Source organism: Leptonychotes weddellii, chromosome 3 (assembly GCF_054177405.1).
Source record: "Leptonychotes weddellii isolate Sample4059 chromosome 3, ASM5417740v2, whole genome shotgun sequence".
In the NCBI taxonomy this organism is placed as follows: domain Eukaryota; kingdom Metazoa; phylum Chordata; class Mammalia; order Carnivora; family Phocidae; genus Leptonychotes; species Leptonychotes weddellii.
Genome location: NC_138371.1, coordinates 93361448 through 93387377, shown reverse-complemented (window position 1 = coordinate 93387377; position 25930 = coordinate 93361448). Strand labels below are relative to the sequence as shown.

The following is a 25930-nucleotide window of genomic DNA, read 5'->3' as shown; positions in this document are numbered from 1 at the left end:
ATTTGGGAAAGATGAGTCATCATCCTACTACATTTTGAGACTTAATGAAAAAAGAAGAAAAGTGACACATGCACCATGGCACTGGAAGACTACCAAAGGGTGAAGAGAGAAAAACGTCTCTCTTCCTATCCCAGCTTCCGGTTCACACCCAGGAAAGAATCCTTTTTTCTAATTTCTAATATATCCTTTCAGAGATACTCTATATACAACACACAAATGTAGATGCAAAATTCTGTTTTCTGTAAAACATAAAAGGTAATTTATAATGTTGTTCTGCACCTTGTTTCTCTTTTTCCACTTTATCTTTGAGATGTCAGATTTTATTTTTTTAATGGCTCTGCATATACCGTAATTTATTTAACAAACACTTAAGTTGCTGGTAATCTATTTGCTATCATAAACAAAGCTGCACTGAATACTTTTGTAAACTCAACATTTTTGTTAGTTACCTTTCTGAAGAGGTAGTACCTATTTATACTTCCATCAACAATGTATGAGGAATGCTTGTTCCGCGATAGTCTCCTTAATATACTGATAATCCCTCATCCACAATTCTGAAACTCCCAGTGCTGTGAAGTGTAAGTCTGTCCTTTTTTGGGTACACCTGACCTCATCTGGACTCATCTGACAGCAATATCTGGCTAATCTAAGACTACTTATAGTCTTTATAAGTCCCATTCAATGGAAGTATCAATAGTTTGCTGAGTATCAATACACTGATTACAGAGTAATGTCTCATAGTCTGCTAGGGATGTTACTTACTACAGTCTATGGTGCAGGCACTGAATAATTTAAAAAAAAAAAAATCCAAAAAATTCTGAATCCTAAAGTGTATTTGACTCCCAAGATTTCAGATAAAGGATACAGACTTATAAATGATATTATCACTCTCTTTGATATTTCAAGTCTAATAAGTGAAAATAGTAATTCCTTCCAGTTTTGATTTGCACTTTTCTTTTTGTGAATTTAGACAAGAGTCTAAACTTTAGAAAAGTCTTTCCCTTTCTGAGATTTTAAGCCATTCTCATAGATTTCCTCCAAGTACTCTCATGATTCCATTTTTTAACATTTATATTTTGATATATCTAAAATATGTTACATCAAGAGTGAGTAGGTGAAGTCTTTATAGATAAATGATATGAAACATGGATCTGTTTCAAAACAATCTAGACAATTGTTGAGCTGAGTGATGTATATATGAAGGTTCATTTTACTTTTCTTCTACTTTTGTATGTTTGAAATTTTCTACATTACAGAGTTAAGAAAAGAAGTTAGTAATCCTTTTAATCCCAATAGAAGGGAAGGAAAACGTCCTTACAATGATATATTCTAGATTATATCTAGATATATTACTCAACTCATTCACTAGATAATCTATTTTTATCCTTCAATGATTTAAAAGGCCATCTCTACCATAAACAAAAGTCTAGCCATTATTTCAGCTTATTCTATTCCACTGCTCTATGAATATGTTAATATGCCAGTACCAAACTATTTTTTTAACATTAATTTTATACTATTTTTCAATATCTGAAAGTGTTAATATTTTCTCAAGGTTAAAAGGAACCTCAAAGTTTATGGTGGTCCCTCTTATTCCCAATGACAAAGGCATAATAAAAATAAACTTACATTTATATAATTTGCATTGATATAGTCTTCATTACCCTTTAAAATGACCCGTGTAGCATCATCTGAAAAAAATTTAAAAGCAAGAATGTTTTGATAAAGCTAGGCTAAAAAGATTAAACTTAACAAACAGAGATGGTAGATACTTACAAGGCGAAATATCTCTGTATCTATTTTTGGAAATATTTTGAGGTAATTTGGCACAAGACATTGTCATTCCAGGTTTTTTCCGATATAGTTGCTAAAAAAAAAAAAAAAAGGAGGGGGTATAAGAAGAGTCCAGCAAGCCATTAAGAGATTCTGTTTTGTTTTTCAGGATTATTATTATTTTTTTAAATTTTTTTAAAGATTTTATTTATTTGACAGAGACAGACTCAGCGGGAGAGGGAACACAAGCAGGGGGAGTGGGGGGAGGGAGAAGCAGGCTTCCCACACAGCAGGGAGCCCGATGTGGGGCTCCATGCCAAGACTCTGGGATCATGATCTGAGCCTACCAAGGCAGACACTTAACGCTTAACGACTGAGCCACCCAGGCGCCCCTGCAGGATTATTTCTATGCTAACAACAAACAGGTTTTTTCCTTAGGGTACCTCATCCATACAGTGATGTACCTTAGGCTAGTAGGATATTGAAACAAATTCGCAAAGCTGAATTCTGCACAATTTCTGACATGAATTATATATTGTATTTTTTTAAATGATAAAACATTGAAAATAATTTTGCTTACAGAAAAGTAACTGAAGTTATGAACAGCAAATCTGCAGAGAACATTTAGCTCTCATTTAATTTGAGAGGTTTAAACAGTATATGAACCAAGAACAACTTTTTTTTTCTTTTTAAAGATTTTATTTATTTATTTATTAGAGAGAGAGAGCGCACAAGCAGGGGGAGCGGCAGGCAGAGGAAGAGGGAGAAGCAGGCTCCCCAATGAGCAGAGCTGGACTTGGGGCTCAATTTCAGACCCTGGGATCATGACCTGAGCCGAACGTGGATGCTTAACCAACTGAGCCACCCATGCGCCCGAAACGGAAAAACTGACATGCCCTAAATGATTTACAGTCACGAATGTTTTATAGTCACTTATCAATAGCACATACTTTAGAGCAACAACTATTAATGATGACCAACTAGACAGACAAAAATTAGAGAAGGATAAAATATGACAAGGAACAAAAGTTATTTTCCTTTAACTCAGGATTTTTAGCTCTACCATAGCCTATCTTCATCTGCCACCTTTCATAAAAATAGCTACTGAATTACAGAAAAAAATTTAGTTTGATGACATATGCATAAAATCTCCTTATTCCTCTCTTTTAAAAAGATATCTATTTATGTAACTACAGCTAGTATTTTGGGAGCAATGTTTAAAACTATGTATTTTAGAACACTTTTTTTATGTCAAATATTTCACAGAATACCATTTCAGTTTATAAATTATAAACGATAAATTAGGCAGTTAAGAGACCATGAAATTAATTAGAAAATATGGCCCAACATCCTTTCCATGCAGTATTACTTACATCAAATTGTGTCAGGACTGTTCCAGTGATAAGTCCCTCGGCTAGCTGGATCATTGACTCCCGCAGCGAATGGTCATCCTGATGGACGCTATCCAGTGGGGCTTTCTCCGGAATGTACTGGAAGTCTGGCTCATTTTCTAGCTTTTCTTCCACTACATCATATACAGCTAAAAAAACAAGCCACACGGAAATCTTAATCAATTGGCAAAAAGAATTTACCAGATGCGTTCTTTAATTGTGTCAGGAAAAAGAATTCATCAGATCTGAGTCGGGTATCACTGTGTAAGGGACAAAGTGGTTGTGAAGTTGAACTTTGCTGTACCTTTAGGGAAAAGAAGCGTTCTTGGCCATATTGCTGAAAAATGTCTGTAACTTGAAGAGACAATTAGAAAAAGAGGAGCTGCCAAGCAGCAGCTCAGACCTGCCCTTAAACTGTCAGACCTAGAACAAAAGTAGAAACAGGGACCTATATACCATACATCCAGATATGAAAAAACACAAATAACTTGAGTAGAGTGCTAAACAAAACCTGTTCTATCCTCTTTCCTCGACACATCTACAAAACCTGGGAGGCCAGAACCCATGGTCACAGTAGTATGAAGAGACCCAGACCCCAGACTCTGGCCTTACTTCTTTTCCCACCCTAAACTCCATTCTTTAACATGGGAGCCTATGAACATACGTGCGAACATACCAGCCCATATGTAAGTTTGTTCTCCACTCCTCTGCAAACTGCTGCCTCTTAGCTACCCTGTTGGCCTAGGGGTACGTATACCGCGTGATCCACCCATGGGAGACTGGATCTAGGGAAAAGAGCCACACAGGCCCAGGAAGTGGGATCAGAGCTACTTGGACAGAGAACTGAGGGTTGAAATGAGGTGGTCTAGAGAAGAAGGAGTGGTCACAGGTGATAGCGTGGCATGTCCTCTTGGTCCCACAAAATCCTGATCCCCACAGGTAAGGGAAAAAGCTGAGAGAGAGCCAGAGTAGAGCCAAGCTAGGGGCCTCTTTTGCCCATGCTTAAGAGGTCTGGTTCCTGTTCAGATGTGTGCACTTCTGAGAAGAATAAACTTCTGAAAAGAAGAATGAAAAGAAAAAAAAAATGTGTGAATGCATTTTGTCTAAGAAGGAGATTTAAAGGAAAAAACCCAGAAAAACAAGCTGTTTGTTTTTTTGATACTTTTTGTAAATACAGTTTTAAAGTTTGATTAAGTGTTGCTTTGTTTTTTATTTTTTTTTTTAAAGATTTTTATTTATTTATTTGAGAGAGAATGAGAGAGAGAGCACATGAGGGGGGGAGGGTCAGAGGGAGGAGCAGACTCCTTGCTGAGCAGGGAGCCCGATGTGGGACTCGATCCCGGGACTCCAGGATCATGACCTGAGCTGAAGGCAGTCGCTTAACCAACTGAGCCACCCAGGCGCCCTTAAGTGTTGCTTTAAATAAAAAGGGACACAACAGACTCATACTAAAAGTAAATACAGGTCCCAGTCCAGATATTTTCTTTTTTAGAGAAAGCACGCAACATGCAAGCGGGGGAGGGACAGAGAGAGCACGTGTGAGAGAATCTTAAGAAGGTTCTACCCCCAGCATGGAACTCCACACAGCCCTGAGATCATGACCTGAGCTGAAATCAAGAGTTAGACGCTTAACCGACTGAGCCACCCAGGCACACCCCCACAGTCCCGATTTTGACAACAAAACAACAGAAAGATCTTTTGCAAAGAAATAAGTCCTAGGTGGTTTCCCCTCCTAATTTAAAGTATAAATAAAGTGATTTGGAATTGCAAAAAGACAGGCCTTTTCCATTATATGGAGTTTTGTTCATATTCTGGCTCTGTACAAGTCATGAATTTATGAGCAGATAACTGAATGTCTTGGTGCTAAAGTGCCTTCAACTATAAAATGGGGATAATTCATCTATCTCATTGGATGCCTGTAAAGATTAAACGAGAATATACAAAACAGCCCAGGTGAAGAACTTACTATTAAGTTCCTTAGGATCTGTTATCAAGAGAAAACAGAACAAGGAAAATTGAGAGAATATTATTCTTAGTATAAAATTTAAGTTGCATTATGTGACAGAAAATGCCTAATAATGAATCACCTAAATATCAGGTCCAAATGAATGAGTTCCTTGAAAAGTCAAAATAGAACATTCTGTTGAAGTCCTTTGAATTTTCTCAGAAAGCCAATTCTAGGCCACGAATGCAGAAAAACACGAAGTAGAGAAGATAAAATGAAAATGCCTGTTTGTACCTAAGAGACAAAATGAGAGTTCTGTATTTTTCTTTTTTTTTTTTTAAGATTTTATTTATTTATTTGCGAGAGAGAGAATGAGAGACAGAGAGCATGAGAGGGAGGAGGGTCAGAGGGAGAAGCAGACTCCCTGCCAAGCAGGGAGCCCAATGTGGGACTCGATCCTGGGACTCCAGGATCATGACCTGAGCTGAAGGCAGTCGCTTAACCAACTGAGCCCCCCAGGCGTCCCTGTATTTTTCTTTTTTAAAGGAACTCTCTTGGAAAACTTTGCAGGGTTGGGTGTGGGGGGTGGGGAATGGGTCGATTCTAATTACATTTTACTTCCTTATGGTATATATTCAACAACTGGTAGCGAGGCATTAACCATTAATTACTCTTGTGGCTAAAACTATGATTAATGGCAAACTGTTCAGAACAAAACTAGAAGATGTGTCTAATGCTGGGATATAGGCATATGAGAACTTTTCTCAGAGGAGATTGATAAAGTGTTAACGGAAACTTGAAGCAATGCCATATGAACACTGAAGGACTGGTACTGTTAAACTGGAGAAAGGGGGAAGGTTTCTGGTAAAATCAGCTATTGTCAAAAAACTGAAGGAAGGGGGATTTAACTTATTCTGCATAGCACAAAGGGACAGAATTAGGAACAAAGAGATTGAAAGAAGATGAATTTTTAGTTCAATTAAATGTTCAAGCTACCCAAAGGGAAAATGAGCTGCTTCAGGAGCCACTGAGTGCTGCACATTGCCAGGATGATCTTGAGGCTGTTGTAGAAGAAACTCAAGCAATCAGCAAAGGAGCTAGAGTGTATGGTATTAAGGCTTCTCCAAACCTGGAACTCTGGCCCTGAATTAACAAGTCAGCTGTCCAGATAAGGAGATGACATGATTAGGCTATTGGCATTGTCTACTGCCAACAAAGACAGGATTTTTATTTTTTTTATTTTTTTTTAAAGATTTTATTTATTTATTTGACAGAGAGAGACACAGCGAGAGAGGGAACACAAGCAGGGGGAGTGGGAGAGGCAGAAGCAGGCCTCCCACAGAGCAGGGAGCCCGATGCGGGGCTCGATCCCAGGACCCTGGGATCATGACCTGAGCCGAAGGCAGACGCTTAACGACTGAGCCACCCAGGCGCCCCACAAAGACAGGATTTTTAAAAATGCTTTAACTATAGCTTGTTACAGAGTTTTCTAAAAATGGCTCAAAACATACTCATCTATTTAAAAAGTATTTACTGCATACCTACCACTCCCAGAGCAACGAGGGAAGTGGGCGGCCATTTTAGCTATGATAGTCAGAAGAGAAGGACTTTCTGGGGATGACATTTGAGCAGAGACCTGAATGAAGTGAGGGTTTAAGTCATATCAAAATCAAGGAGATTTAGGGAGAAGGAACAAAAACAAAAAAAGCCAGCACAGAACAGAGTGAGCAAGGCTGTGTGGTAGGCAAGGGGCCAAGAACTGAATTTTAATCCAAGTGTGAATGGAAGCCACTCTGCTTTGAGCAGGAAATTGCATGACATGATTTATGTTTTAAAAAGCCCACTCTGGTTGCTTTGTCTAGTAACAAACGCTAACGGATTATAAAAATATCCAGTGCTGCATAGAGTACTTACCATTAGGTCGAACCAGGAGTACGAGTTCCCCAGAATGTCTCTCACAGCTAGCTTTAATAAACAGGACAACCTGATCATGGGTATGTTCTGCAATGTCCCGACCATTGATCAGTACAACTTGGTCCCCTTCATTCAATCGAGGGACACAGAGGTCAGCCTGTAATGTAACATAAATAAGGTTTCAGATGTGCACATGGCTTTCTGAAAGTAAAGCACAGGAATTTATTTTTATAGATTCTACAGCAAGAGAATGAAAAGTACATAAAGAAAAGCATCCATCCATTTATTCACCTGTTTGTAAAAAGCAGAAATCTAGCTTTCCCATGAAGCTACTTTTTCCCTTTTTCTTTCAACAACTTTTCCCCTGGTGCCCTAGTATGTGCCTAGATATAGAGAAAAGTCTAATGACCTCAAGGTGCGTAGACAGTGGCAGCCCTCACTCTGCACTGTCCAGATATGTACAAATTTCAGTTACCACAGTTCAGTTAAATAACACCGGTCTCCCAACAAGGTTCAAATTACAGTCCCCACAATACATCAATTGTGAATAACTGCATCAAGTATGAGTTTGCTACTAGCTCGTGAGTCCACAAATCACTCCATAAATAACAGACACACATCACGATCAGGGGGCAATCACATCACTTCTTTCAAAGTCTGCGGGTGATCTGTTGTTGTGCATCTGTTACTCAGTTCACACAGAGACAGCAAAGCAGGTACCTGTGTCACCTCCTTGTCTCCCAGTGATAAACCCACGAAAATCTAAAGAGGAAACTGGCCAGACAAGTTAAAAACGCAACAAAGAAACAAAAGAGTGATAGTGACGGAAGGAAAACTCAAGTCGAACATAAACCACTGACAGTGAAAATACTGACACTACTACTGTTAGAGAGCCCCCAGACATACAGTGAGAGGAATTCAGTGAAGGTGGACTGATTAACATAAATGGTGAAAGTGGCTCTGATGAGAGGGATGAAGGTATCCTAGAGGAAGTGACGATGGCAAAAAAGTTCTCACTGAAGGTCACATTTCACAACATTGAAAATGCACCGATAAAATGCTGGAAGTGAATTCAAGTTTAGAAATGATTAGGACAATCTGCCAATGCAAGAAAAATGCTCCCTCTGTATTTTAAGTTATACGACAAAAAGGGCAACAAGCCACTGTTCAAAGTACTTGTGATAAGTTTCCACAAGGACACAGAACACTTTATTTCTCAGTGTTTCTAGTGGTTTGAATTATAGGATACTAAACCAGTATTAGTTTTACTATTTTTCACCTCCCTATGCATTTTTAAGAGAAACTAAGAGAGATTTCAATTATTTGATAAAAAATGTAAAAGTCATAGAAACCACCATATCTTTCCCCACTGATTATCAAGATGGCTTTGCAGTTTCAGCTTGCACAGTCATTTTTACTGTCCTGCACTACTGTGCAGAGTGAGGACTGCTTGTATTTTATTGAGAAAACAAAGGCTTAATTAAGCTAAAGGAGGTAAGCGGAAATACGGATTGCATGCTCCAGGAACACAGCAGTAAGAACATACAGGAGTCAAGTCTGAAGGATGATTAGGTTGGACAGAGAAGGAAATGACTGGGTCGGACCATACAACAAAGGCAGCTTGAAGAAATGAAAGCACAACTACTCAAATTCATAATGAACACAAAGTCAATAAAATCCAACAAGATACTGTCACTAGTGGAAAGAGCACTGGGCTAGGAGCCAAGTTCTTCCTTTGCTGCTTATGAAGTGTATGATTTTAAACACCTGAAACTTTGAAAATGGAGCAGGTATCTGCACAAATTATTTCACAGAGTTGCAAAGACAAAAATGAGATGATTCAATGCACAGCATTAAAATCTGGAAAATTCATGTTTAGAGGTTATGACCATTCTCTCTAGTTGTTTCTTTCTCTGCTTCTTGGAGTGGAGCAGATGATGTTCATATACTCCCTCTGTGCACTAGTAGTATGATTCTTTTGTGTACCAATTTAGTCCCAAGTTTTTGAAGTGCCTTTGCAGTACCCAAAGAGTAGTGAACTAGTAGAGATATCAATGGTACTGGGAGGTATGTAATGGCTAGAACAAAGAGTTACCCTCTCACCTTACTTTGTGGATAGTACAGTTGGCAGAAAAGAGGAGGCAATCCATATGATAGGGAGAGAACAGCTATGCATTTCTCTTACTGTACCTTGTATACATCCACTGATACTTCCAGTTCAGACACTGAGGCTAATGGGGCACTATATTAACCAATACGCTAAAACATGCAGATAATTTTTTTTTTTAACTTTATCACTGATGGGAACGCTCATACTTAACCTGCCTTTCGTCAGGTATGCTCACAGATTTCTATTTGCATTCTGACCTGGAAAGTCTAGATAAGCTGTTTATTTAAACGGATTTTGTTGCAGCAACAGCTACTTGTTCACAGATAATCATATAGAAAGAAAAAAATGAATTCAACTGGAAATTGAAGAACTGGGAATTATTTTATCCATTTCAAAAGGTGTCCAATATAAAAGATAACATTAAAATATTTGAAATCCTGTTCTTTTCCCCCAATCACCTAAAATGAGGTTTCCAACTGGAACACTGTGATGGTCTCTAAATTAATGAGATAATGTAAAAATGATAAATTTCTATTGTTCTAAATTCAGCCAATATTTAAAAAAAAAATTTTATTTATTTGAGAGAGAGAGAGAAAGCGTGCAAGTGGGGAGAGGAGCAGAGGGAGAGAATCTCAAGCAGACTCCCTGCTGTCACAGAGCCTGATACGGGGCTCCATCCCATGACCCAGGAGATCATGACCTGAGCTGAAACCAAGCGCTAGATGCTTAACCAACTGAGCCACCCAGGAGCCCCCAACCAATATACTTTTCTTTTTCTTTTTTCTTTTATTTAATTTTTTAATTTTTTAATTTTTAAATACAATCTTTATTTTTTATATAAAGATTTTATTTATTTATTTGAGAGAGAGAATGAGAGAGAGAGCATGAGAGGGGTGAGGGTCAGAGGGAGAAGGAGACTCCCTGCTGAGCAGAGAGCCCGATGCGGAACTCGATCCCGGGACTCCAGGATCATGACCTGAGCCGAAGGCAGTCGCTTAACCAACTGAGCCATCCAGGCGCCCAATATACTTTTCTTTTTAAAGAATTTTTATTTTTTCCTTCTAGAAGCCTCATTCTTCCTCCCTTAACTGTTATTCTGTTTCACTGTTCTTTTTTTTTTTTCATCCGCCTTTCTTGTCTTTCATTCTCTGCCTTTTGGAAACTTCTGTGTCTTCTCTTATCTTTTAAATATGGGTCTGTTTTCTAGCCTCTCCCTTTTTTTAGGTAGGCTCTCCACCCAATGTGGGGCTTGAACTCATGACTCCGAGATCAAGAGTCACATGCTCTACCAATTGAGCCAGTGAGGCACCCATTAGCCAATATTTATGGGAAATAGTTCTACATGACAGAAAGGAAAAATTACCAATAATTTGTATAGCCTAAAAAGGAAATTTAGAGTCACAGCATTCTGTTTGGAAATGAACCTGTCTATACAAAGTTCCCTGAACATCTCTGACTTAACTGAAAATGATACACAGTCACTGCTCAGAAAAATTAGTATTTCTTTTGTGTCATTCACTGACTATTGCAACTGGCACATACATAAAAAAAGATTCATTATTTTTTCTAATTACAAGAGCAGTACATTCTCATTGTCATGATTCAGACAATTAAAAAGAGGAATATAGAAGAAAGTGATAAACACCAATAATTCTACTACCCAGATGAAATGCTACGAACATTTGAGCATGTTTCCGGACTTTTTAATGACCTAACTCACATTTTAAAAAACTGGATCGGGGTGTCTGAGTGGCTCAGTTGATCAAACGCCCAACTCTTGATTTTGGCTCAGGTCATGATCTCAGGGTTGTGAGATTAGCCCCGTGTCAGGCTCTGCATTGGGTGTTGAGCCTGCTTAAGATTCGCTCCCTCTGCCCTTCCCCATCTCTCTCTCTCCCCCTTCTAAAAAAAATTAAAGATTTTATTTATTTATTTGACGGAGAGAGACACAGCAAGAGGGAACACAAGCAGGGAAGTGGGAGAAGGAGAAGCAGGCCTCCCGCCGAGGAGGGAGCCCGATGCAGGGCTCGATCCCAGGACCCTGGGACCATGACCTGAGCTGAAGGCAGACGCTTAACGACTGAGCCACCCAGGTGCCCCCAAAATTAAAAAAATTTAAAAACAGGATCAAACATACATGTAGAGCAATAATATGCATTTTCTTTTTGTTATTTATTTTAAATGTAAATTCAATTAATACATAATGTATTAGTTTCAGGGGTAGAAGTCAGTGATTCATCAGTCTTATATAATACCCAGTGTTCATTACATCACATGCCCTCCTTAATGTCCATCAATCAGTTACCTCATCCCGCCACCCCCCTTCCCTCCAGCAACCCTCAATTTGTTTCATATGATTAAGAGTCTCTTATGGTTTGTCTCCCTCTCTGATTTCCTCTTGTTGCATTTTCTGTAACACCATCTTATTTCCATACTTATATGGAGCTACATCATTCATCATTTCAACAGCTGCAAAGCAGCATATAATTTATTTCACCAACTCTAATGATGTACATTTTTTGTCACCCCCATCTTTATTATAAACAATATTACAATGAAGATCCTTGTGTATCCTTTGTTTCCTAGTCCAACTGCTTCATTAGAGGCAACTGCTAAAAGTGGAATCAATGGATAAAAAGATATGTATTTGATTTTTTAAAATTATACTTTAAATTTGTTTTTAGTAAAGTTATATATCACACAGGTCAAAGAATTGACTAGGTCTGTAAGATTACTAAGACAAGAAACAATTTCTTGTGTTCCTCTCTACCATTCCCCCACCCCAGGCAACTTCAACATTTTACCTACATCTTTTGTATCTACTTCAGTATCTCTAAATAACATCCTCATTTTGTTTTTCTTTAGTTTTCTATTTTATTTTATTCTTATTTTTTTTAAGATTTTACTTATTCATTTGAGAGAGAGAGAGACAGAAAGAGCACAAGCAGGGGGAGCGGGAGAAGACGACTCCCCGCTCAGCTGGGAGCCCAGCCTCGGGGATCAATCCCAGGACCTGGAGATCATGACCCAAGCTGAAGGCAGATGCTTAACTATCTCAGCCACCCAGATACCCTTTTAGCTTTCTATTTCAGACATTATCTACAGGTGAGAATTTAGCAATCTTTCATCTTCTCATCTGCAGTCTGTCCCAAACACATATTTCCCATACTTATGTACTAATAAGTAATTTGACTATTTCCCTGATCTTTGTCCTCATCCTTCACATGCAGAATAGGTTCAGGATGCATTTTATCCATCATATTCCTGTCCTGTCCCCCCTCGCCCAAAAATGATTTGTTGAAAAGCAGACATCTGATACAAGCTAGATCTATGAAGGACTTACTTCCCAGGTGTTTGTAAATTGGATTGAGGTTTAATCCCTCTGGGTGGCTGAGCTGGTAATATATGAATATGAAAGTTACCACTAGCCCATCATATCAACTGAGAAGAACAGTGGTAGCTATACAATTTTTCTTTAGTAGATATGCAGGGGTCACAATCATATTTGAAAGTAGAGTGTGTGGTGGTGATGGTACAGGACTAACTTGAAGCTGTTACTAAGTACACTCTTTTTATTTAGATTGCATTTTATTTAGAGGAGTTAGAAAGATGAGGCTGATTCCCTATACAAATTGGCTTACATTGAGAGAGAAAAATGTAACATAAAAAGAAACAGAGATGAAAACTAGAGAGTCCTTTTTTTTTAAGGATATTCATTTTTAAAGTTTTCATTTTTAAAGTTTTTTTTCTAGAGGTCTAATTGCATTCTTATCCTTGGATTTTGTGAGAAACCTCTATAGCTATATGATTATGTGTATGATTTTGTATTTATGCTTAAGCCAGAGGTATTTCAGAGTACCCTGTTATTTGCAACCAACAAAGTCCTTAACAACTAGAACCAAAACTATGTATCATGATATCCCTGATCAGTCTTGACTATGATCTTCAAACTAACTTCAAGGTTGCTGCAAAGCACCAAAAAAAGCATAACTGGCCTTTTTCTCTCAGGCTGCTGGTTTATACCTGTCCTAGGACAGAGAGACAGGTAAATGATAAAGGGTGCTGATTGAAAAGTCCTTGAAGACCATTTAGGTAAAGTAGGCAACAACACAGATGGGAATTTGAAAGCAATATTTGCTACATATAAGAGCAATAAAGATAACACATCCACAATTAAGAATTACCCTTATGATGAGCAGAAAGTTCATGAGTGCTGAAGGTGAATGAAGGGTAGAGGAGGGTTCATTATAATGGGTACATAGAGTGTTTTCTCTACTTTTGTTTAAAATGTGTAATATAATACTTTTATTTAATATGTTTCAATAAAAAGTTTAAAAACTGTCCCAGTAGGGAACACACTAGTATCATTTCTATTTAAAGTAAATTTTTTAAACACAAAGTAGGCAAACAGACTCTAGGTAAACAATTCTAAATGAAAAGATAAAGCAAACAAAAAAGAAAAACAAATACTATACTGTCTACATTCTGCTGTTTAAAGGAGTTATTCTGATAGAATCTTTTAACACTTTAGAGACATTGAAAGTTATATACAGCTTCTTTACAAAAACAAGGATTAAAAAAAACTCTTATAGACTGGAAATAAAAACTAACTTCCCAGCAATTTAAGAGATTTAGCCAATATTTGATACGTACAAATTAAAAGATGATTAATTCATTCCTTTATTTAAACTAATAAAAATAAAATGAGTATATTTTCTTGAAAACAGGATTTACTTGCAAGATTTAGATAACTCACAGGTGTTCCTGGTGCTACTCGGGACACAATCACAGGCATCTTCTGATCATACCCTCCCTGAACAACAGAGCAAGTCAGATATCAGTCAAATATTACCAAAATAGATACATCTTAATTTAAAAACTGAGTAAAATGTAAATTCTAGATTACCTTTACATTGAATCCAAACCTTCCATTTTCATCAGGTTTCATTCTGATTAGAACAAGATTATCTTGTGGAATACCACCATTAGGCTTAAAAAGACAAAAATAAATAACGTGTAATTTTTCCCATTTATAATTTCTCCTTCAAAGATACACATGATGTATGCTTTTTGTATGTTGATATTATCTATAGTGCATACAAAATCATAGTTTAAATTCAAATGTTAATTCAGGAAAGTAAATTTTGACTAATAACTTGCAGTTACACCAACTAGATATAGCCTTCTTGCCCCTGCATGCTAGGCTAAATGCAAGGAGGAACAGGCATTATGAATTAAGTTATTAATTGCAGTACCCCTGGAACCCAGCTCAAAGCTCTGCACACAATAAGTGTTCCTAAGTGTTATATGAATTCACATTCCTCCCTCTTTTTTTTTTTTTTTTGAAGATTTTATTTATTTGACAGAGACACAGCAAGAGAGAGAACACAAGCAGGGGGAGTGGGAGAGGGAGAAGCAGGATCCCCACTGAGCAGGGAGCCCGATGTGGGGCTCGATCCCAGGACGCTGGGACCATGACCTGAGCCGAAGGCAGACACTTAACGACTGAGCCACCCAGGCGCCCCACTCCCTCTGCTTTTTATTTTTATTTTTTTTTAAAGATTTTATTTATTTGAGAGAGAGAGAGAGAGAGAAAGAGCACAAAGGGGGGAGTGGGAGAGGGAGAAGCAGACTCCCTGCTGAGCAGGGAGCCCGATGCGGGACTCGATCCCGGGACTCCAGGATCATGACCTGAGCCGAAGGCAGTCGCTTAACCAACTGAGCCACCCAGGCGCCCCTCCCTCTGCTTTTTAAAAACAGCTTTACTGGGATATAATTCACATGCTATACACTTCATCCAAAGTGTATAATTCAATAATTTTTACTACAGTCATAGAGTTGTAGAAACATCACTATAATTTAATTTAAAAATATTTTCATCATGTCCCAAAGAGACCCTGTACCCATTACCAGTCATTTCCCATCTCCTCACCCCCATTCCTTAAGTCCTATTCAACCACTAACCTACTTTGTCTCTATACATTTGACTACTGTAGACATCTCACATGGTCATTTGTTACTGGCTTCTTTCACTGAACATGCTTTATGCATGCTCTTTCAGGGGAAGTATCTGGCTAATTCTTGCTTATCCTTCAAGACACAGGTCAGAGATGTTCACTTTGGGAAATCTTCCCGTAACCCTACAGCTGCATTAGTTATTTGTATATTCTTCCCTATAATCACTTCTAATTATATTACCTTCAAACTGTCTTCCTCCTTGCTCTAGATCCAGGCCCTCTTCCAAACTCAAGGATTTTGCTTTAGCAATTCTCTACGCTTCTACATTATCAATTTTCTCCACCCTTCTGAGAAAAACTCTTAAGAATTTCTCCCCTTAAAAAAAGAACTTTCTCTGGACTCCACTTCCTCATCTATCTACTTCCCCATCTGTCTCCTTCTTCTTGCTGCTAAACTTTTTTAGAGTTGGCCACATTTGCTGTCTCCACTTACCCTGATCCCATCCTCCCAGTCATGTTTTTATCCCCAATGCTCTATCAAAACTGTTCTAATTAAGGTCACCAAAGAGTTTCACATTGCTAAATCCAGTGCTCAACTGTCAGCCCTCATCCTACTTGACTTACCAGTAACACTTGACAAAGCTGGTTATTCTCTCTGTGACTTTCTTCCCATCAACCAGTTAATGCCAGTGGACTAGTTTTCTTCCTACCTCGTTGTCTGCATCTTCTCAGTCTCCTTTGCTGGTTTCTTCATCTCCCTAATGTTTACATTTTGGAGGGCCAAAGGCTCACTTCCTAGAACCTCTTATTTAGTTACCTGCACACACCACACTTCCTTGGTCTTGTCTTCCTGTCTTGTGGTTTTACATATTGTCTACATGCCACCAAACCTCAATGTTACAACTCTAGCTTGGACCTCTCCCTTCAACTCCAGAATCATATCTGTAAATGGATTTCCAGTAGCCATCTCAAACTTGGCATGTCCCAAACTGTGCTCCTGATATTCCACCTATACTTGCTCTACCTGTAGCCTTTCACATCTCAGAAAATGGCAACTTCATCCTCCTAGTTGTCCAGGCCAAAAACTGCTGTTATCTTTGATTCCTCTCTTTCCCCAATACTACACACCCAATCCCTCAGCATATTGTGTTAGCTCTGTTCTCAAACTCCAGAATACAGCCATGTCATTCTCCTTCCACTGCTACCATCCGGATCCAAATCACCAGCACAGCCCTGGAATACTGTACTACCTCACAACCAGTTTCTTTACTTCTACCCTGCTTTCAGTCTGTTTTCAATACAATAGCCAGAACGATACTGTTACAACTTAAGTGACATCATGCTGCTTTTCTCCTCAGATTATGTCCTACTCCTTCTGATTTCTCTCTCACTCAGGGTTAAAAAACAAAATCTTTCAATGTTGTTAGGATTTGACCCTCTCCTCCTCATTAGCTTATTTTGCTCTGGCCACAATGACTCCCTTGCTGTTCCCTGAACGTTATCAGTCATACTCCTTTGTACATCTATTCCCTCAGCTCACCTGCTGTTCCACTAGTTATCTCTATGACTCATCAGTGAGTTCATCCCCAGCTTACACTATTTAAAGTTGTGGCACTCTTGAAATTCTCTGGCCTCTTCCTGCTTTATTTTTCTTCTTAATCTAATATGCTATATATTTAAATTATTTTTTTTAATAGATTTTTTTTTAAATTTTATTTATTTGAGAGAGAGAGAATGAGAGAGAGCACATCAGAGGGGGGAGGGTCAGAGGGAGAAGCAGACTCCCTGCTGAGCAGGGAGCCCGATGCGGGACTCGATCCAGGGACTCCAGGATCATGACCTGAGCCGAAGGCAGTCGCTTAACCAACTGAGCCACCCAGGCGCCCCTATATATTTAAATTATTTACCTTGTTTACTGTTTGTCTCACCCTTACCCCCAGAATGTAAGTTCCTTGAAGGTAGAGTTTTTTGCGTTTTTTTCCCCCTTTTTATTCCACTATATCCCCAGCGCCTATAATAATGCATGGCACATAGCAGGTACTCAGTAATTAATTTTTGCATGAATGGACAAATAAATTAGATTGTAGATTAACAGCAGGGACCATGTCTTATTTGTCTTTATATTCCCACTACCCTCCAAAGTACGCCGTAACAGAAAGACCTCAATGACTATGAACCAATGAATGATACATGAGAATCACAACACAGGTAACATCACAGTTGTTGTTAATTTTTGGTAAGGATTCTGATCTTTTTTTGACGTGTTTGTGGTGGTGGAATAGTAAGTGTGGGAGAAGAGAGTGGCTGCCTCTTGCTTTTCATACAAGAGGGCTATGAGAGCAATGCTCACAAGAAACTTTTAGTATTGCCAATACCTGCTGCTGTGGACCCTTCACTCCCTGCACCTTACCCTGATGTCCCTTCAAGTTTCCTGAAATACGCCCATATTTGTCTGTCTTGATACTTCTTCATGAACACAGTGTATCCCTAAAATTTACTGACAATCTCACTTTTGGTTTATTTACATCTACTTGAAAAAGCAATGAAAACTCAAAAATCAGAGATTTCTAAAAATTTACCATTTTGTTGTGATAAAAGCATGTTCTCTAAAGGAAAAATACCAACATAATTCATAAATATATTTTATAAAACAGAGACTGATCATATACTCCAGGGACCTGTACTCAATTTCAAAAGATTGATGAAAATGATAGTCTCGCATCCAGAGAATTACAAAGTTAGTGGTATTCAATGCATTATTAGCATTTTTCTAAAAATGTGTGTTTTGCAAGACTAAAATCAACATAAATTTGTCAAGAATGAACTTTTAGAGCAATGATAAAAGGAAATTCCACAATTGGGTTATATCATGGCAAAATTCATGAACATATGATGAAAAAGGGAAAGTACAATAATATAATTTACAGACAAAACATATCACAGTATAAAAAAACTTCACTTCCGATTAAAACATTTCAAAGAAATGTGAGAATATCTGAAAGCTACTTACAGTAGATTTTTCAGGGGACGATGGAACATCAAATGTTTCGTTAATATGGTTTTCCAGATCTTGTTGAGAATGTGAATAATGAATTTGGTTCCAACTGTTTTTCTTTGATTGTTTGGGTGGTAAAGCTGGAGGCTGCCCATCTCCAGGGGTCTCCTGTGATCTGGACAGGAAAAAGGAAAAAAAAAAAGTATTTTGGAAGCTGTCTTCTGAAACTGTTATTTTAAAAGCTAGGGTCAGGGCACCTGGGTGGCTCATTTGGTTAAGCGTCTGCCTTTGGCTTGGGTTGTGATCCGGGGTCCTGGGATCAAGCCCTGCATCTGCATCTGGCTCTGGCTCCTTGCTCAGTGGGGAGCCTGCTTCTCCCTCTGCCCCTCCCCCTGTTGCTTTTCCTGCTTATGCTCTCTCTCTGTGTGTCAAGTAAATAAATAAAATCTTAAAAAAAAAAAAAAGCTGGGGTCAAAAACAAAACAAAATAAAATAAAAGCTAGGGTCAAGCAACTCAGATATTTACAATGTCTAGTAGGAGACAAGTTTTAAATACTTTATTTACAAGTGCTACTGCTTAATGAAATCTTTCTTAACTTTGAAGTTTAAGTAGTACATCGAATTCCCTACTTTATCAAATCTGTAAACAATTCTACATAATAATCAAATACACTTTAAGGGTATCACGATGAAGATATCCATTAATCTACTATAACAGTATACACACCTTTCTAAAACACTTTTTTAAAATACGGTTATCAATGGAGTCACATGGGTAGCCAGGGAAAAAGGCAGGCAAAGAGAAATCAGAATTGACAGTTGAACCATTCCACAGATAAAACACCTGGTACAATCTAGAGAACTTGTGATTGGCCCAATTTACTAAGAAATAAAACACAAGGGATGCCTGGGTGGCTCAGTCTGTTAAGCATCTGCCTTCAGCTCAGGTCATGATCCTGGGGTCCTGGGATCGAGTCCCGCATTGAGCTACTTGCTCAGGGAGGAGCCTGCTTCTCCCTCTACCTGCCACTTCCCCCTGCTTGTGTTCTCTCTCTTTCTGACAAATAAGTAATAAAGTCTTTAAAAAAAAAAAAAAGAAATAAAACACAATTCACAAAAGTAATGAACTCAATACTGCAACAAAGATTAGAATCTGAGTAAGAGTGCTGAGCTCACTGAGGAGATAAAAATGGATAAGACATTGTTGGAGTATGTAATTTAAAGAAACAAAACCCAGTTAACATTAGGGAGCATAAGCCTCAATTTGTGACAGCAAGAATTGATAAAAAGAGCTAGGTAGGAGAAGCTTCAAAGTAAAAACACTAGCTTTTTTAAGAACCAGCACAGTATATGTAATAACATTACTTGTGAGTTTTTCACAAAGGCCAGAAGGGGGAACCAGTGGTTCAACTTGCATCCTAAGAAGCATGCATCCATGGAGGTTGTGGAAGTGAGGAAAGCAAGGCAAGGGGAAATAGTTCTTGGTAACAGCAGTGACCATTTCTGAGGTTATTATTTATCTCTGGGATGCCAGGAGGTCTTTGGAAAAATAAAAGAATTACTGTCCCAATGCCTAAGGTCTCAGAAGGGAGTTGACAGCTGCTGTGTCAAGTTGCATGGCTGCTGGCTGTACTATTCAGGCACAGATTTCATTGAGTGACAACAGATACCAAGACACAAGCTGTAAGGTCTTGAGGAAGTGGAACTGCCATTAGATTGTATTATTGTTCAAAAATCAGTCTCCACCCTCTCCGGCTGACATTATTAGGCTTGGCCATATGAGTTTCTCTGTCCAATGAAATGTGAGTAGAAGGGCGCCTGGGTGGCTCAGTTGGTTAAGCGACTGCCTTCGGCTCAGGTCATGAGCCTGGAGTCCCGGGATCGAGTCCCACATCGGGCTCCCTGCTCGGGAGGGAGTCTGCTTCTCCCTCTGACCCTCCTCCCTCTCATGCTCTCTGTCTCTCATTCTCTCTCTCGCAAATAAATAAAAAAAAAAAAAAGAAAAAAAAAGAAATGTGAGTAGAAGTGGTCAGTTTTGAAAGGCCACTTTAAGAAACAGCTCATGATTCATTATGCTTCAGGCAGCACAGTGGAACACAGCCACATTAGAAATAATTCCCCTGAGAGAAGGGACCTATGACTTAAAGAGAAAGCCAGCATCTATCAGATAGTTCAGACAGGACTAGGGAGATAGGAACCAAGGAAAAAAGTGGGCATCAGAGCTCTGGCTGACATCTTACAAGTAAAGGTAATCCTTTGGCTTAATTTAAAGATGGGAACTAGAAAAGATCTGCTACAAGGAGGATATAGAAAGAAGTATAAACCTAAAGGGATTATTTTGTTACTTATAAAAAAGAAAAACAGGCAAAGTAAACCCTGAAAATTGTGAATTAAAAAAACAATGCTGAAGATTCAACTGTATATACATACCACTCACAGAAGAATAAAGTTTATTATAATTTAAGACTAGAAAACAAACAAAACCCGTATTTTCTTGTTACATGGTAATGCAAACTTGCCAGGACTGATGGCTCATTTTAAGATTCTAATGTTCTAAGATGCATACCAGGAGCTCATGTCTCATTCAACTACAGTCACTAATGCTATCCAAGTTCTCATTGGGCAGTAACCCTACTATACTTTACTTATACTAGGTAAAATGTAGATAAAATTCTGATTCAAAATTCAGACTTCTTGACATGTTGGCTAATTTATAGTGACATTCACAGTATTTCAAAGTAAACACCACTGCAGACTGATTATTAGTTAATGCTCAAGAAAATTTAAAAAGTGCATATAAACTCTCAGGGATAAGATAAATATGATAACAGAATTGAAAATGTCATATTACTGTATCAGTAGGAATCTATTTCAGAATCAAGGTCCCAGACCTGAAATGCCTGGTTTCAACCAAACTCCAAGTCCCCGACCTTAGCTCCCAAAGTGAGTACTGGAGACATCTGCCAGAGGTGGAGAGCAGGTTAGGTATACTGCAGCTACAGTAGCCCAGCGACCTATATAATTAGTCTTGCTGCCACAAGTACAGCATCAAATACAGTGTGCCCTCTGAATCCCCATGGCTCGGTCATCTCCTCCCATCATACCTCCTTTGGTTCTTTTACTTCCTTGTCCTGGAGCAGTCTGGTATTTGCAGAATCCATAATACAGATGACCCTTGAACAACATGGTTTGATCTCTGCCAATTCACATACATGTGGATTTTTTACAGTACAGTACTGTAAATGTATTTTCTCTTCCTTATGATTTTCTTAACATTTTCTTTTCTCTAGCTTACTTTATTGTAAGAATATAGTATATATTACATGTAACATATAAAATATGTGTCAGTCAACTGTGTATATTCTCACTAAGGCTTCTGGTCAACAACAGGTTATTAGCAGTTAAGTTTCTGGGGAGTCAAAAGTTGTATGTGAATTTTCAACTATATAGGGGTTGGTGTCCCTAACCCCCATGTTGTTCAAGGGTCAACTGTAAGTTGCTAGACTTGATCAAGATTGGCATGGGAATTGGGTTAAGCTGAGTGAGGACATTAAGTTTTCACTGTTAGTAGCTCAGAGGAGCAAAGTGAAGGCAAATCTTTAAAGACTAAGTGAAAGGAATTGATGAAGTGCGGACAAAGCTGTGGTGACTCACTAGAAAAGACTAGACGGGGACAGTCCAGGCAAAACGGCTCAAGGAAATGGATTTGATATTTCAGGATTATGAAATCTGTAGAGTCTCTTGTGATTAGGGCCTAAGGATAAAGCTAAGAATTTGGAGAATTCCTCATTGTATTCGACCAGAAATCTATATTTCAAACATGAAGACAGATAAATGGCTGATAATATTCTTTTTTTTTTTTTTTTTTAAGATTTTATTTATTTGCGAGAGAGAGAATGAGAGACAGAGAACATGAGAGGGAGGAGGGTCAGAGGGAGAAGAAGACTCCCCGCTGAGCAGGGAGCCCGATGCGGGACTCGATCCCGGGACTCCAGGATCATGACCTGAGCCGAAGGCAGTCGCTTAACCAACTGAGCCACCCAGGCGCCCAAATGGCTGATAATATTCTTAAAGGCTGCCAGTATATCCCCCCAAATTAACCAGAATTATATAATTATTATAGTTAACATCTACTAAGCACCTTTTCTCTGCTTAACAGAGAAATTATACATCTCATTTACTGTTCACAGCAACCCTATGAGGTAAATATTACCATCCTGTTTTTTTTACAGGTGAGGAAATTGAGGCTTACAGAGATAAAATGACTCACCCAAGGTCACATAACTGGAAGTGGTGGAACCAAGTCTTAAACCCAGCCTGAATCCAGAGCTTGTGCTCTGAACATTATGCTATAGTTGCACTTTAAACAAAACAACTGTAAAAGGCAGGAGCAAAGTTATTTTAACTCAGAGGTTTCCAAACACTACGTAGCAGTAAACTCTTCTCCAAATAAAATGCTTCTCAGAAGCCAGTATATAAAATATACAAAAGCTAAGCAACCCTCCTGACAGTATCTGAGGCTTCAACAGAACTTATCAGAGCACATCCTGAACACGACTATTTTCTATCATGCCATTTGGTTGTAAGTGGTAATACTGCTCTGTATTTTAAGTTCTAATAAAAACGACTTATATTTAAATGGAGAGAATGCAAGATCAATAGAGATCTGTGCTCTAATAACATGTATTTTTACTTTGAGAACGTATTTCTAACTCAATGGTTTTAATATACTTAAAACCAATAATTTGCCTAAAATGATGGGAGAGGGCATTGAATGGGACCAGAGCTTGAAACATAATGTTCAAAATTTACCCACACAAAAAATTTTGTGGACAGATTACCTGTATAAACTTTTGGACATTAAGAAAGGAGAAGGGGAGATGGGAATATAATTTTAAGAGTGTTCCAATGCCCAACTCTCATATTGGGGTTTTTCAATACAAATAACTTGCTTATCCTCAACTTTGACATTTTAAAAAATGTTAAGTGAAGAGCAAATAATGAAAATGTTAAAGTGCACTTTGTTGTCAAGAGAGCAATATATTGTAACATAGCAACAAAAGATTTGTTAAAACTGTCAATGAAGCCAGGTAGGCAAAAACCTTGCTGATTTATTTCAGTCCAGTCAGCTTTAAATTTCCTCATGAATGCTTCAATAGCAGCAGTGAAAGCAGCTTATTCTGCAGTCAAAGCAGCTCGACGTTGCTGTCTTTAGCAATTTGTATGAAAATAAAAAATAAAATCTTAACCACCCAACTCAGATGCTTCGTGATGATTTTGTAGAAACGGACGTTTCTACAGCTTCCCTGTTACATATTAATGGGAGTATATTAATATTTGTGGTGTGAATTTACTAAAACACCTGTTAAGTATTTTCACATTAATTGAGGGTTATTGTTTTTCTCAGAAAATCACAAACTGAAACAGTCTAGTTTTCTGTGAAACATTTAAAGAAAGGAAGGAAATGGCAGACTGTAGTCTCAATCACCCCTGCCTAAAAATGGTAACTTTATTCTAAGCAGTACAAACAAACTCCTATTTGTTTCCATAATAAACACACCTATGAGTTAATAGTGTTTTCTCCTTGTGAAGCAGGTGACCTTACCAAGTGACTGAGGTCTGGACCCAGGTTTCATCTCAAAGGCCCTGTACTCAAAAAACAGGGAACTGGTGAGATGATCTCAAGATTTGTTTCAATACATGTTGAAATGCTCTGTGCTTCATCCAACACATTGTCCAAATTCTTTCCACATTTAGCCAAAACTAAAACCTATGGATTCCAAGTTGTAAAATATTTTCTCTGGATTGCAAATATCAGCCAGCCAAGCAACCAACCAACCAACTGATCAATTAACAAAGCCTTGTCTTAGACACCAAGTTCTGCTGGTTGGCTCAGGTAGGGAAGACCTGACCTTTAGTTATGTAAATTGGGACAAGTCCTGTTAAGTGTGGCTTTCTCGTCTACAAAATGGGGATTACATGTCTTTCCTATTTCACTGAGTTGTCTTGGAACAGTGAGATAATTTCTGAAGCTGACTGTAAGCAACTAATGTAAGTTATTCATTTATCATTAAGCTTATCTTTTCAGACCTCTTTCAGACCTGAATTTTAAATGCAGTGTTAAGAGATTCAAAACTGAATAGAAACACATAAGCCTCATAAAATACATGTCTGAAGATAAAGGTCCAAGCATTTGAAATTCTTGTGGATCAGGATGGGAAAGCAAAACCTGCACAATGCCAAACTGTCCTGAACTTGCATCTCCATTTAAGGTCAGAAAACCAGAACAAAGGTTTTTATGGATTGATGAACCTATAAAATGTACATATGGAGATACTCAATTTTATGTGTATGTATACATATATGTGTGTCTGTATGAAAAGGGCTCTTCAAAAATGGACTGAGATAATTTGGTTAGGTCCTGGGAGTTATACTGTTTTGTTCTGCATTAAGACAGGCTTTTGAGATTCCTCTATATGGTTTATTTCTATGTGCTAAAAGTATATCATTTTCAAATTTAATCAATTAACATCTCGATCATGTGCTTAATTACTGTACTTTTTAAAGTTTTAGAATTAGAAAATATATAATTATTAAAAATCAAAGTATACAATGATAATTTTTAAAGTAATCAAAAATTAGGGATGCCTGGGTGGCTCAGTTGGTTAAGCGTCTGCCTTTGGCTAAGATCATGATCCCAGGGTCCTGGGACTGAGTCCCGCTTCCTGCTCCTTGCTCAGCTCTCCCTCTGCCTGCCACTCCCCCTGCTTGTGAGCAAGCGAGCGCTCCCTCTCTGACAAATAAATCTTTAAAAAAAATTAAATCTCCACCAGCCTTGTCTCCTGTCAACTCATTCTCCACATGTGTCACTGTGTAGTATGTGTCCTTCCTACTCCTCCATCCTTTTTACTGTACACACACAATCAAATGTTTTACCAAGATATGTTACCGAGACTCAAATTCCACTTGTCTTAATAGCTTAGCCAGTCTTCCTTGGCTGGCCCTATAGTGAGGACAACCACACCTCCTCTATATCTTGTCACATGGTTCTGAAGCTCCTATACCTACCTGCTTTGCTAATCAGTCCATCTACTCTTCCACCCATCACTCTCAGACCCCTTCTTTCTTCAGCCCTGATCACAGTCACTACATCCTATACCCCTTCCTTCTTCTCAACATTAATCTTTTTACTTATCTATGTACCTTATAAAGAATTTTACTTTTTTCCCCTAATTCTTTTTTTTTTTTTTTAAAGATTTTATTTATTTATTTGAGACAGAGAGCATGAGAGGGAGGAGGGTCAGAGGGAGAAGCAGACTCCCCGCCGAGCAGGGAGCCCAATGCGGGACTCGATCCAGCGACTCCAGGATCATGACCTGAGCCGAAGGCAGTCGCTTAACCGACTGAGCCACCCAGGCGCCCCTTTTTCCCCTAATTCTCACACTGTTTTTATTGCATATGGACTAACTGCATTATATAAACCAATAAATCAAGACATTGCATGTTATTGTGAGGGTAAACATGTTGTGCATTAAACTGATGGGGTATAAATACTGAATTATGAAGCTGAATTTATATACCAGTATGTAATATGAGGTAGGAACGAATTTTAAAAACGGTTATTTTCAGTACGATGGTCATCTTACTTAGTTCTCCTTTGCTACTTAATTTTTCCCACATTGTCTATTCATTCTTATGGTTCCCTTCCTGAAAAATATTAAGAAAACTCTACCTTTTAGTATTTTACTGCTTGACCACAGTGCTACATTATCTGTAGAAACTAAAGGTTTAAGAACATACTAAGTCAACAAAAGAAGAGGGTTTTTTTTGGGGGGGGGGTGGGGG

At 38.3% G+C, this 25930-nt stretch overlaps 1 protein-coding gene across 7 annotated transcripts in view; it reads right to left on the bottom strand.

Moving 5' to 3' along the window:
- The window catches only part of PTPN4 (protein tyrosine phosphatase non-receptor type 4), a 223558-nt gene that overhangs the window by 21236 nt on the left and 176392 nt on the right, over nt 1-25930 (bottom strand). For all 7 annotated transcript variants that reach the window (XM_081814594.1, XM_081814592.1, XM_081814597.1 and 4 more), the window contains 7 exons: nt 18101-18260; nt 14040-14123; nt 13890-13946; nt 7024-7180; nt 3147-3313; nt 1777-1867; nt 1630-1691 (listed from right to left, as the gene is read on the bottom strand). In XM_081814594.1, coding sequence (XP_081670720.1) covers nt 1630-1691; nt 1777-1867; nt 3147-3313; nt 7024-7180; nt 13890-13946; nt 14040-14123; nt 18101-18260 — 778 coding nt within the window. The remainder of the gene's footprint in view (nt 1-1629; nt 1692-1776; nt 1868-3146; nt 3314-7023; nt 7181-13889; nt 13947-14039; nt 14124-18100; nt 18261-25930) is intronic.